Genomic DNA, 14,787 nt, shown 5'->3' with positions numbered 1-14,787 from the left:
ACATAGCATTTAATTTAGAATCTCTGGAAAGGAGAGAAAATTTATTAAATTATCACTAATTTATGACAACTCATTTCGTCATCTTAGAATTCCTAGTTTCCTGGTACATTTGCAGAAAAATGCTTATGAACTTCTCAGAAATAATGTACTACATTATTGTTTAATAAAACAGGGTATATGCTTACAACATTCATAGAAATTATGAAGTATAAACAATATAATACACCATCAAAAAGAGAAAAAAGTCAACATGTACCTCCAAAATATAAATCGTATGTGACAAGTTCTAAGAAGGAATATAATATTCTCTTTCTTCCAAGATATGAGGTACATTAGAAGAGAAGAGAGACATTTTACTTAACTCAAGTACCATCAAAAGAGATGGAAATTTTAAAATTTCTACATATTTCCCCATTAATGCCTGCTGATATTAAGCAGCTATGTAATAGCATAAAACATCACTGTAAAAACCTGACTTGAGCGGATGGTCACACGATATTGTGAATGTACTAAATGCGACTGCCTATATACTTTTAAAATAGTTAATTTTATATTAGTTTAATTTTACATCAATATTAATTTTTATACACGATAATTTTTATAATATTAACTAATAAATTTACATACATCAAATAAAACTTTTCAAATGACTTGAAGGTAAAATTAAGAGAATCCAATTCATGAGCACTATATTCCCTTAGTTTTTCAGAGAAGAAAAATTTATTAATTGAATTTTATATTATTTACACTGAGACAAATAAAATCTTCCTGTTTTCCACTAATACTAGATATATCTACAAACCATCAGAAGCTATTCTATTTGACATTATCATTAAAAGGTTGACTAGCCTAACTGTAATTTTTTTTTAAATCCAGTATGTGTCCCTGAAGATACACTTTAATGGAGCAAAGAAGAGCTTATTTTCAAATCCCATTTTCCCAACTAGTGAGTAAACAAGGACTGTGGCTTCCCACAAATCTCTGTCTAGCAATTTTCCTTTAGCTTAATATCTACTTTAAACATAATCGGTTTAAAACAGAAAAAATTAAACAACAAAAAAGCTAGACACAAAAATCTGAGACATACTTTTTAAAAGAAAAATGAACATGCATAAAATATCAAATCATATGGTGAGAAGTGAAAACATGAAATGAGCAAAAAGATTTTCCAGGAGACAAAGAATAAGATAGAAGAAAAGGCAAAGAAGAAAGAGTTCTAACAGCCAAATCTATATATTAATAATGCGAAAAACAAAACTCTAGGGCCTATATACCTGATTCAGAACCATATGAGCGTCATTTATCCTTCTCTGAATATTTTAGAAAATAATTTAGAATCTCCTTTCCATCCCAAATTAAAGCAATAGTATTTGTCAAGCATCAAACTTCATAGAGAAGAGTGCTTAACATTCTCCAGATTTATTTCTTATGTGTAACATAGTACCACATAACCAAGTTATGATTCTCCCACTTAAAACATCAAATTCCAGTAAAGCACACAATGAGGATTATGAATATCATCCCCCCAATGCCTCACGATATGAAAGATACACACTAATTAAAAGTGGAAGAAAAAGCAAAAGTAAATGGCATGTCAATAATTAACTTTTTAAAGTATATTACTATCATGCATATTTTCTATTTGTATAATAATTTAATTTAAAAACTTATAAATTATGTCTATATAAACTCATGTTGCCAAAGAATTTTTGTTATATAATTACTCAAGGGGTTTTTCTTATTCTACATAGATTTTCTTCTGAAAAAATATCATTATCATGTTAAAATACTATGTGCTTCATACATAGTCATACTTAGTTTTCTGTTATATTAAGATATCTATTAAATCTGTAGAACTATAAATATTTAGTAGACTAATTCACAGCACAAAAATAGACATAAAAATATGCTTTTTGTCCTTACAACTTAAAATGGAATTAAATTTTCCCAATGTTTTTCATTCTGTTTACATATTCTGAAAGTAGTCACTATAACCAAATCAGCTAATAAATATCAAAATATCATTTATCACTGCATTTATTCAACTGCTGACAATAATATCTAGTAATGCAAGTAGTATATGAAAGCTATTAGAATCACACCAGTTCCCTGACCCAAATCATTCCAAACACAATTTGGGAAAGATGAGACTAAAAGATTAGCACGAATGTAAAATTAGTCTACACATATCAGATAAAAATCAAGTTAGGAAGAGAGAGAGAGAGAGAGAGTGTGTGAGTGTGTGTGTCTGTGTGTCTGTGTGTCTGTGTGTGTGTGTACCTGCTTGTGTGTTTGTGAGGAGAGTATTTTCAGTATTGGAATAATCATAGAATTCATGTCATACCTGTGCTCCATAGATATATTTATCCAACATTTTGCCTCCTATTGTCTGCCCTCCTATGTCCCAAACTTGAAGAGTAACATTCAAGTTTCCTAAAATAAAAAAAGAAAAATAAGAATACAAAAAAAGTTAAGTAACAATATAACAACTGAATCCAGTTTCACAGAACACTAAGTCACAATGATAAACTCTGAACCTAATTTGCCTTTTATTCAGCATGATCATTTGGTCCAATATGTGGAACTGTGAAATAATCTTGTCAAAAGAAATCATAGTGGGTGAATTTAGGTTTATACTTTTACCTCATTTCCATGTAACCATATTTATAATCACCTTCAAAACAAAAGAAAATAAGGGGTCGGCCTGGTAGCGCAGCAGTTAATTTTGCACATTCCACTTCAGCGGCGAGGGGTTCATGGGTTTGGATCCCAGGTGCGGACCTACGCACCGCTTGTCAAGCCATACTGTGACAGGCATCCCACATATAAAGTAGAGGAAGATGGGCACAGATGTAAGATCAGGGCTAATCTTCCTCAAAAAAACAAAAAACAAACAAAAGAAAATAAAGCAAAATTTTCTTAAACAGAGAATAGAACAACAAAGCACTTATATGTGGGGTTAAGAAATATACTTTAAAATAAAAATTGAACTTTATATACTAACCTACCCTATTGCACATAATGAATTTTGCTGTAAGCTCTAAATTCTATACGTTCTAAAACTCATAGATTAATAACAGACTACAAAAATGGACCCATACTTTCAAATCAAATGAATAAATTTTAACTTGAATGTCAGCTCTATACACAATAGTTAACATACTTTAAAAATAATGTTTTCAAATTTAACCTATAAATATAAACACGTTTGATAGCCCTCTTCAGAACTGACATAGGATACATACCCAGGATATCACTAAATATTGTGATGCATTTATACCTGTTGAAAGAATTTCCATTGAAACAAACTATATGTGCTTCAAAGCCTTCATAAAACACTGTAACAAATCTTCTTCCCCATACAAGTATTATAAAAGCATTCTAAAATACTAAAAGGCAATCTTTAAAATTCTTTTGTCCATTTTTCAAAATATTTGGTTGACAGAAAAATTTATAAACTATTCTCTCTTAACAATGCAATTAATGACTAAACTACAAAAGTTAAAGACCATGTCCACTATACCCTTTCATTTAACACTTCAAATTATTTCTCCTAATAGCATCATGAAGTTTTCTCCAAATGTAGACAAACTCTCAAACAGTACCTTAGAAATGAGCTCCCACATGAAAAATGTATATTTATGAATGATTTGCAAATTGGGAAAACTCAAAATAAAAAGACACTAAAAACATTGTCTCACTTCAAAAAAAAAGGATTATAAAGATGTGAATTTTTATACCAATGTAAAACACTAAAATTGGAGAATGTTAGTCACACCCTTCAACTTTGCAACTGAAAACAAAATATGACACTGGATTAACCAGCCAAGTTTTACCCTTAACTCAAGTTTTGTTAGGTTTGTATTACAATCTTTCCGTTATTTGGATGTAGGTCTGTTCCATCTGTCAGTGTGCAGAGGATTCACATGAGGTACTTCCATTAGCATTAATGAGAGCTACTACCCGTCATCATTCTCACATACATCCTCTTTCAATGCTCACAGAGTAATGACCAAAATGTTCTTAAAGCTCTATGAATATGAAAACCAGAACGTCACAGACTAAGACTTATCCAACAACTTGTAAAAACCCAATTTCTTAAAAATCTAAAATTTTAAGATTCCAAGCTGAACTCATTCTCCTATAATGCTGTCTCAAATCAAGCAGGTGAGAAAGGACTAGCTGTCACTAGAACTATAGCATAAAATAGTTTCAGGAGCCCCTAGATAAACAGGCAGTACTCGATTCATTTTACTTGCAAAATTCTTTATAGCCATTTGTATACTTCAAAAAACAGTGCCTAACAATATTATCTTTTTTAGAGTAAGAATTCAGGCAATACTTAATAAAAAACATTTACTCCCATTTTATTCAAGGCCAATAAACCTTGTCACTTAACTTCATATCAAGAAATATGAAGCTTTTTTCCTTTAAATTCTGATATTCAGATCCTACCTGAACTAGGTGTTGTGAACACTTCAAATATATCCTTTAGCCACATGATCTTCATTACATGTTTTCAAATTCTGACTACATCATTTCAAGACTCTAAATTGTTTATTCACTTGTCTCCTGATAGGTTTATATTCATGCATTGAGAGTATTTTTTTAAATCCATACCTTTCCAAATAAACACTGTTTGTTGCTGTTGGCTTGTTTTTAATACACATATTCTAGTGCCTCAGAAATAAAAATAGTTATGCATTACTGATAACCCACTAATATACAATGTTAGCCAACAACAAAAAAAAATCACTATCGTTATAGCTTCAATAAATGATATTAACTTCATAGTTATATCGAACATCTAGAAATATATTTTTAACTTCCACATATGAATTTTAGGCTTGGTAACACATAAAAATAAACATAAATGGGGGTTCCCTATTTGGAGAACCAAATCACAGAAGGATGGAATTCAAATCAATATTCATTTTGGTCTTTGCAAGCATAAACCTAAGTCTCCTAGTATATTTTCAAAATGGCATACCTATAAAGCTATAGAAAAGTATTCAAATAATCAACATTGCAAAATTTTTAAAAATCAAGAATCCATCTAATATAAATTTCTAACTAATCAAAGAACATTAAGGAAATTGTCAGCAATTTAATCCTAAATGCAAAATGCTAAAAAAATTCCTGCTCCTCTGTAAGAAACGACATGTAACTAGGGGAAAAAATAAAATAAATGAGGTGACAAAATACAGGTAAGCTGCTTTTGGTATGAACCAAAGCCACCAAGAGGATTCAACAGTGACCTTGTAAAAGTACACTTGGTGCCTTGGTTAACCTTACTTAAAGTGCTGCATAGTCAAGATGGAACTAAAAACACAAGTCTGCCCACTTCTTGTACTAAAGACTTAGAAATCCTTTTCACAGTAGAACGCTGTTTACTGGACTGTACCCACAAGCTTCCTGAAAGTATTTTGACTAAGGCTCTTAAGAAGCTCTATCAGCAGAATCTCTGACTAACAGATACCCTGTTTTAAGCAGTAAAATCTGCACAGTGGTTGCATCCAGACTATACAGCATACCGAATCATGAAATATACTAAAATGGATGAGTATTTCCAAAGTAATGACCTTGAAAACTTGCATGAGGAAAATGTCAATAGATGGACAGGAGGTATTACATCTCTAACAATCTAAATGGACAGAAGACTTACTAGAATACTAACAAATATTAGATTCACCTACTGTGTTGCTTTACTATAAATTCAATAATGCTGCCTGTAATATTTTAGTAAATGATTCAATTATTAATCATCCTACATTTGACACTTACAATAAATTAAAATTAAGGTTAAAGTACATAAAGGATATACTATAAACCTTGTAATTTATTCACTTCATTTCTTAATGTACCTATTAATTATATAAAATCAACTTACATTAAAACAAATTTTTCCTATTGAAATTTCTACCATAATTTTAAGTCCATTAAGTAGCATAGAACCAACTGCCTTTAAAAAAAAATTTTTTCTGGAACTCTGCCCATCAAAATAAAAACTTAATCAGAAAAATTAAAATATACATTCATTAAGAGGACACATTTCCTAATAACATTTTTTAACCTAAGTACTTTCTAACTCTAAAATATTATACTATAAATTTGGATTTCAAAAATACCAAATATGTGTTACAAAGTAATCAAAATCTAAATATTGGTAGTAATGTGCAACAGATCAGAAATCATCACATCACATATATAAAATGTCCAAAACCAGTCTTAAAATGTTTTTAATGTTTGAATAGGTGCTTGTTCCTTCATTTAACTCTTTGAACTAAAAAAAAATCAGAAAAATTAAACAATATTAACAATACAGAAAATTGGTGCTTTTGCTAATTAGCTTCAAAACAAAATAGTTAATACTAAATACATATTGAGGTTCTTTGTGTATAACTGGCATTTCTGAAAAAACTCTTGTAAAAATAAGTTTTCAGCATGCATATTATATGATCTGTGCACACATTCTGCTGATGACTGCTGTTAATATTCTGAATGTAGCATTAACCTACCTATAAGAGAATAATAAAAATAAAATGAGATTTTCAGTTTTGAATACATTAAAAGAAAATACAAATGAAACAAAATACGCATATGTTTCTCATTAAACCTCTTGCTGAACAATAACTTAGTATTGGAAAATTGGAATTCTTTTCTCATGCTATATCTTCTAATTTATTTTTCATTGGTAGCCAAATACAGATGATCAAACAATATAACAGGGTATATTACTAGAGAGATAAGCAGAATACCTTCCATTACCAAAAGTTTTCATTAACTGCTCTAAAACTTTTATGGAGAGTTGTCTGATAGATGGGGTGTTTGAGAAGTGAACATACTTCAGCAATATTGAAATTTATTAAACCCCTTCCCACTATATCACTCACGTTCAGTATATGAATCTGACACTACATAGGTAACCGTTTTTATTCAAATGCGTTTCCTCAGAGGAGAGAGGGATGGACTGGTTTACAAAGTTACAAAGATAAACTGCTTTTAATAAAATACTTTAAACATAATTTAACCATCACAAGTGAATGGACAGAGCATTTTAAAGCCCCAATTGTTCAGAAACTAACTTAAAACAGAAACCACTCTTTTTTTGTTATTATTTCCCTGTATTTCCCACAAAATGTGCTGCAACTGGCATCTAAATAGTTTCTTTGCATGGTGAACTGAAACATCTTGAATGCTCAAACTGTATTTTTATGAGTGCCTAGGGACCCTAAATTTTAGTGGTCTATTAAATGCCAGCAATTTCATGCTGCCTTGCATAAAACAGCATTCACATATTAGAGCAGAGAAGTTCCATAGCTACATTATACTTCTGTTCCAACTTTCTCTCAAACAAAAAACTGAAGCAGAGGCTAATCAAAATAATATTTAAAAAAATAATCCTTTCCTGTCTTTTCACATTTAGTTTATACCATATCTGTTGATAATTGCATGGCATTTGATTTTTTTTTAACTTTTCAGAATTTTATAAGCAACTATTGTTTATCATTGAAAAATATGTAGTGGTCAAAAACAGTGGGAGAGTCAGGGAGTATATAAACTTTTTTCTCACACCTAGGGACAATATGTCTTCACGGTAGATGCTGCTGATGAAATTTAACCTCCCTAAGATAGATTTACTGATTACACGTATGTTCATGCAAAAGCAGCCCCAAAATTTATTTAAACATTTCTGCTTATGTCTCTTATTGTAAGATATGCACAATTTTCTATGTTAAGACTTTTTAGTCTCTTACCTGGCAATGTTATCCTTCTCAAAAAGAAATCCAGTCCTATAGTTTGTTTGTACTGTTTCCCAAAAGTTTCTTGAGCAAAACACGTAGCCAAGGAGGTCTAAAAAATTGATGCACAGAATATCAAAATTACTGCCTTTGTTTTAGAAATGTAAACATAAAGTCACTACTAAATCTTATTAAGTAATCTTAATATTTATACTCCTATTACTCCAACAAGCAGCTTTAAGCAGTTCTGATCAGTTACAAGGGGAGGAGGGACTAAACAATCCACCAGGTAAGTTTCACTTGCCAGCAGCTATCTCTGAGGACAACAGACTAATCCCTTAGATCTCTTTCAATCCCCTGATTGTCAAGCTCCTTCTCCTGCTGGGAAATTAGAATTTGAGATTTATCAAAAGAGAAAACTAAAAGATTTAGTTTAGAAAACTAAAACTAAAGATTCAGACTGAAGATCTGAATCTTATATATCCACATGTATCAGTTCAATACAAATTTCAGAGAACTCAAAAGTTTCACTTCTGAGGTTAAATATTCTGAGTAGTTTGTGCTCTCAGCCAATAAGAAGAAGTACTAACTAAGGAGGGAAAAATCTGTTTATAGAATTTCTTTTCTTTTTCCCCACAGGAAAAGTATCTTTAAGGGTCTAATTTTTCTCTGTATTAAAGATGTTAAATGAAAATAATTCTACAGAATGACTCTGATAATATTTATCTCTCAAATAAAGAAGCTGGTATTTTTAAGATTAATATTAAGCAAGCAAAAATAAATATTTTCCATCCAAGAATCATAAAGCTTAAAAGTCACAAGAGTATTATAACCAGATCAGATATCTATCTGCACGTTTGTAACAACGACTCAAAGTCCTATTCAAAACTCTCAAGCCGCCTTTTAGGGTACCATTTCTTATCAAAGCAAACGAATAATTAATCATTCTGTTAATAAGAGAAATAACTCAAAAACTTCTTAAACATTTTAAATGCACTATTTACTTGTAAACTTTCCCAAAAAGAAGGGAAACACAGCTTCATGAAGCTTTTATGCTCTTCAAGACAGACTCCCAAAATTAAGGAAAAACAGTCTTTTTTAATTTTAAAGTTAAAATTAGATGTCAACTCCTAAAATTACAAAAACTAAGATAAAATTTCCAAGATAGCTTATTATAATTAATTATCACATAATTACAGCAGTACAAAAGAAAACCTAGCCAAATTTCAATTCTTTTAAACAAAAAAACCTAAAATTTCTCTTGACACAAGAATCATATTTTTCACACAAATGGCAATTTGCACACCCTAACTCCAGTTCTCTTAATACTCAGGATTTGTAATAAATTTCTAAGATATCTGGTCAATATTTACTGAGCACCCTGAAAAGGAGGTTCTGCTAGACACTGAGAAATAAATTCACTACAACAAAATGAAAATGTATTTGGCTTCCTTGAAGCATATAACAATATGGGAAATTCAGAGGTCAGAATAAAAAAGGTAAGCATTCCTTTTTAAAGCCTTTTGGTTTTTATTTAGCCTTATTTATGCCATTGAGCTTGTTTAACTTAGAGCACAAAATCATCTGTAAAGAGGCTGAGAGTTCTAGATAAAAAGAATTATCACTACTTATACTATTACAGATATTTAAAAATGTTTATATGGATGGTTGAAACACTTTTATAAGTCCAAGAGAAATTCAAGGCACATACAACATCAGCATAATGTCATTTAAGGTAATTTTTCACTTTCCTTTAAGATTCTCAAAGTTCAATATTTTTATATTAATGAATATTCAGAAAAACTCTAAGGTTCTTTTCTTGGAAATGGGACTTCTAGATTGTGAAAGCCCTAGCCTCACATTTTTGAGGCAAACATAAAGATAGGACCTCTATTTGACAATCTGTTAGAAGTACTGGTCATTGAGAAAACAGAACAATTAAAATGGGTTCTTATATCCTCTCCAGACATCTTACTATAAAAATTAAACAGAAGATGAGCCAAATCAGTGGGAGGCGTTTCCTCTTCAATTATCTAGACTTTGTGCCATCTTTCACATTTAATAATTTCTCTCAAGTCATTGTATAAATGCCCTTCTTAAACAATTATGAGGTGAACAATCATCTACCATATCTAAAATGTTTTTATCTGATTCAAAAAAAAATTTTTTTCTTGGTTTGGCCCACTTCTGCTAACAATTTTAACAATACTACATTTACTAATACTGAGAAAACACCATAAAAGAATATTTTGCCTCAAAAAAATCTTAAGAAATATGTTAACAAAATCAAAAGTATGAATCAACACAGGAAAGAAATAGAAACACGTGTTACTAGGAGGAGGAGCTATATTTCTCTTGGAGAAACTGTAAGTGGTCATCTCAAACTTTATTGCTTCTGTCAGTGTGTATAAAAATGCCCTGAGTTAGAACTAGCAAGAAAAACTAATGCTAAGAAAAATGGCCAGGAGTTAAATCAGGATACAAATAAGAAGGAAAGAGAGGCTGAATTCATAGAAGAAAAGGACAGCAAAGGAAACAGAATGGGAATGTTGGTAGCTGACAATAATTTGAGAGCTGAATAGGGTATGAAGGGGGGAAGAAAACGCTTGACATATGAACAACGAAAAAAGGTTAGGTTTCTGACGCTTATATGCAGAAATTTATGGCAGAAAAAAGCCTTTACGGTTTTAAATTAGTCAAGATGATGAAGACTAAATCAGAACACCATAAAGAGTATCACTGTTATCTTATCCTTTGAAGTAAAAAAATAATCCTAATTCAACAACAGTGAACAGCAAAAATTATGCTTTGTCCTACACCAGACAGAATTTTAGACAAAGATAAAAAGCCATAATTATTCACAGTAAATTAGCAACACGAAGAAAATGTATGACAGCCTAAATAAAAAACCTAGATACAAAATTATGAACAAATTTCAACTAATACATATACTGTAACAACTACTAGGAGAAAAAAAACAAAAGTTTAAAGAATTGCAATAGAATGCAGAATGATGGGCAATTTTTGTGTCTTTTTACAAGTGTATTAGTGCTATAGATTATTATAGTTTTAAACAGGAAATAAATTCAGTTATGAGTTGACCATAAAAAGATTTAGGAAATGAAAAATTAGAAGGCATTCAAAAGAAAATATGAATGATGAGAAAACTATAAAAATATAAAACAAAATTTTTATTGAATAAGGGTGTTAGAAACAACGGCGATTTATTTAAAACAATTCATCCATTCAGAAAATTGTTTTTCTTGTACAAAAATTCATACAGTTAATACTTTATAAAGAAAAGTGATCCCAAGTTCTTTCCTTCTCCAAAATATTTAAAAGTAATCAGAACATACTAAGTTGATTTTCCTCAGCCATAAAAATCAATAACAGAATATCGGGGAGGGCAAGAAAGAAATTAGAATTCCCCAAATTTTGCATTTGAATGACATCTTTCCCATAGGCCCTCCGAACTCCAATCTCAGAACCAAACACAGGAGCAGCTGTGCAGTGCCAACGGCCAGGGAAGAGGCAAAGAGCAATCGTCACCACAGAAACCAAGGTCCAAACTATACTAGCAACAGGGAAACGTGAAGCTGGAATCGGGAAACTGGTAACTGTAATCAGCTACATTTCTGAAGACTCTGATTGGGGGAAAAGGAGTGAAGAAGAAAGGAGGCAAACTTTAGCAATATTCCCAGAAAGAGTGCTGGCATCTTTGACAGAATCGACAGGTGTGAATGCACCCCGGGCAGAGGCTCTTCACTTTATTTGCGGTCTGTGTCACAGACCCTTTGAGATCCTACAGACCCTCTCCAAAGAGCAAGTACCAGACAATGTTTATTGCATTTCAGGAGCTCCACAACCCCGGGTTAAAGACCTCTGCCTAGGAGTTAAGGGGACTGGGCTGCCGGATGTTCTCATGCACGCACTCACTCTCATTCACTCAACCAACCATCACCGGAGTCTAGACCTTAAGGCAAGGATCCTCTCCATCATGCTAGCAGCTCTACCCTCAGCAACCAGCCCCTAACAGGAGCTCAACAGATATTTGTTGAAGGAATGCTTGTGCTGACAGGTGCTGTGCTGGCAACAGACAAGAACAGGTATGATGCCATAAAACACCAACTAACGTTTATTGAGTGCACACCATGTTCTGAAAGCTTTATGTGGATTTTCACATTTAATGTGTATTTGCACACTTAACCCTTTGAGGCGACCCCTATCAATACCCATCTTACAGATGAAGCACAAATAGGCTTGCAATTTGCCCTCCAATGACCCGACAAGTTAAGTGATGGAGCCCCAGCTCTCACCCCGGGAATCTGATTCCAGAGCCAAGCTCTTGGGAGCTCCCAATGCATCCAAACGGTAAAAAGGGAGCGGGGGGTCCGGGGGCCGGCAAAGTGTAACCCGGACTAAAGTAAAAAGAGGTGAGATGCCTTGGCAGATCCTTGCCAGTCCTCAGAGACGAGAAGCTGGAAAGCTTCCCAAGGAGGCGATGCTGACCCGAGTCTTGAAGAAGAAGTAGGAGTTCCCATCCAGGCAGGGAGTTGGGAAGTGACTTTTTTTTTTTTAATTTAATTTAAGAGGAGGTGGACGGCTCTCGTCGGCCTTCACCAAGCGCCTCCTTCGCGTCCGGCCCAAGGCGGGCTCGGGCCCAGAGGTCCCGGCACTCGGGGTAATGAGGCGACGCCGGGCGGCGGGGAGGAGGCTGGGGGCGCCAGGGCCGCGCCGGGGTTCCTGCAGGCCTGGGACAGCGGGCCCGCTCGAGGACTGACCTTCCCGGAGGTGCCGTCCCCCAGCACGACGATTTTGAGTTGCCGGTCCTGGCTCTCCTCCTCAGAGTCCGACATGGTGTCCTGGGAACCAGGCCCGCCTCCCCCTCCCCCCGACGTAGAGGAAAGAAGGGAAGGAGGGGTCTCCGGGGGCGGGGGAGAGGAGGAAGGGCGGCAGTGGGGGCAGGACCCCCAGCCCCAGTGTCTCAGCGGCCGCTGAAGGTATCCAGAGGGAAACTATTGCCAGGCGCCATCTTGCCCACCTCCCCTCCCCCTGCGCGACGCCCCGCCCCCTGCGCGCAACGCTGGGCGCGCACCCCCGCCTCTCCGCCAACCCGCGCTGACCGCGAGTCTCCCCGGCGGGCCAGGCCATTTGCAGGCCTGGGATGGGGTAGGCATTCGAGCCGAGCAGGCGAAGCGCGGCGCTATCCTCGGAGGGGCAGGTGGCGAGAGGAAAGTTGGAAATGTATTATTCACACTAGTTAGAAAAATTGGAGCGGAGTGGCTCGCAGACGTTCTGTCAAATTCCCTGGCTTCGCTCTCGCCCTGAGAAGATCCCTGAGGCGAATGGTTTAGCCCAATGTGTGTTGGGGCGAATGACGCCTGGGCTGCGCGCCGCGGTTGCCATGGAAGCCGGGAGTTGGAGGAGAGGCAGCGGGGCGGGGCCTGTCTCTGGGCGTCCCGCAAGCTGGTTGCCGGGCGTAGCGCACAGAGGAGGGGCCCCTGGAGCTGGGTTGGGCGCCGGGGGTCGCGCCCCGGGAGGAGCGGCCGCGCGGCTGCGGAGGGGGCGGTTGCTAAGTCCAGTGCTGCCGGTGGGGAAGCTGCAGTGGCCGCCCTGAGTGCGGTGGAGCTCTGTCACGGCCTCTTGTTTTGGCCTGTCTGGAGCTTCTTCGTACGAGCCACAGAATCCGTAGATTCATTCATCAACCGCACACCCTAGAGCGGTAGTGCTCAAAGTGTCTTCCGGGGAACCATCAGGGTAGGGGTGGGGGAATCCTGATGAAGTCAAAACTATTTTCATAATACAAACACCTTTTTTTTTTTTTTCCTTTTCCACGTTCATTCTCTCAAAAGTACACAGAAAAGTTTTCCGGAGCGTTCGTGATGTGTATGACATTATCGCTCTGGCATCTGAAGGAGCATTTGCTTCTTATTCTGTTTCAAACATTTCTCACTATTAATTTCAATGCAGTAATGATAGCTATAACTCACATAAACAAAGCCTTTTAGGGTTCACAATAATTCTTCAGAGTGTAGAGGGGCCCTGAGTCCAAAAAGTTTGAGAACTGTTGTCCTGGATGATCTCAGTCCAGTAGGATAGGTATAAGATGTAAATGAAAATTTCAATATAGGGAAACAAATTCTACAATAGTAATTCCTGCCTACTATGTTTGTCCCATTGTGAATTACTTTACATAAATTATCGGTTCACTCCTCATGGGAACTCCGTAAAATAGGTAGAATTATCCCTGTTTACAGATAAGAAAGCTTACGTCACAAGAAGCTTAGCTCAGAGGCAGTAGTCCGTGGAAAATGGCAAGCAGCACAGTGAAAAGAAGTGCCCGGCCCTGGAGACAGCGCTGGAGTTCTAATCACAGACCTGCACTTACGAGCTGTGTGACCTTGGGCCACAGTTTCCTCGTCTATAAAAAAGAGATAATACCTCCTTCATAGGCTTGAGAATTAAATAAAGTAATCAATGTAAAGTAACACAGTACTTAACATATAGTAAGCCCTCAATATTAACCACTGTAATTATCACCCTCATCATCATTATTAGATATGGTCCATGTTGGAGCATCACTGCTTTCCAGTTGTGTAGAGCCTCAGTCTCTTCATCTGTAGATAACGCTGGTCCACAATAGTAGCTAGTATCAGCTCCCAGTTCTTTCTCTACTCCCCACCACCTCTACCAACAATGACGACTTTCTACGTCACTCAGTGAGTTAATGAGAATTAGAAGAATATGTGAAAGGGGTTTGCAAAATTCTTTGTAACTGTTTCTTTGAGGAATCTGTTTCTAATGAGGATGGAATTAACCCCTTCTTGTCCAAGAGGGGAACTAATGGCAGAACTAATATGGCAGAAATTTGCTTTTACACTCTTTCTTAATGGAGATGGTCTATGACCCAGTTCCGACCAATGAGACACAAGAGGATGCCCTTTAGGAGACATCTGGGAAAGATTTTCCTCTCAGATTTAAAAAAAAAAAAGAGAGAGAAAAGAGAGAAAGAAATAAAAGATAGATGTGGAGGAAAGATCTCCCC

At 35.6% G+C, this 14,787-nt stretch overlaps 1 protein-coding gene across 4 annotated transcripts in view; it reads right to left on the bottom strand.

Moving 5' to 3' along the window:
* Positions 1 to 12,877, bottom strand: part of RAB28 (RAB28, member RAS oncogene family) — an 89,265-nt gene extending 76,388 nt beyond the window's left edge. The window contains exons 1-3 of one of the 4 annotated variants that reach the window (XM_008522525.2): positions 12,524 to 12,877; positions 7,758 to 7,854; positions 2,345 to 2,433 (exon numbers count right to left, since the gene is read on the bottom strand). In XM_008522525.2, the coding sequence (XP_008520747.2) occupies positions 2,345 to 2,433; positions 7,758 to 7,854; positions 12,524 to 12,598 (261 nt within the window). In that variant the 5' untranslated portion in view covers positions 12,599 to 12,877. Of the gene's footprint in view, positions 1 to 2,344; positions 2,434 to 7,757; positions 7,855 to 12,058 lie in introns of all 4 variants that reach the window. The other 3 variants (XM_008522518.2, XM_070613225.1, XM_070613226.1) reach the window with 3 other exon arrangements.
* Between the last annotated feature and the right edge of the window lie 1,910 nt (positions 12,878 to 14,787).

The sequence above is a fragment of the Equus przewalskii genome, chromosome 3 (genome assembly GCF_037783145.1).
Source record: "Equus przewalskii isolate Varuska chromosome 3, EquPr2, whole genome shotgun sequence".
Lineage (NCBI taxonomy): Eukaryota > Metazoa > Chordata > Mammalia > Perissodactyla > Equidae > Equus > Equus przewalskii.
Note: the sequence above shows the minus strand (reverse complement) of the source record. Positions and strands in the feature narration are given on the sequence as shown.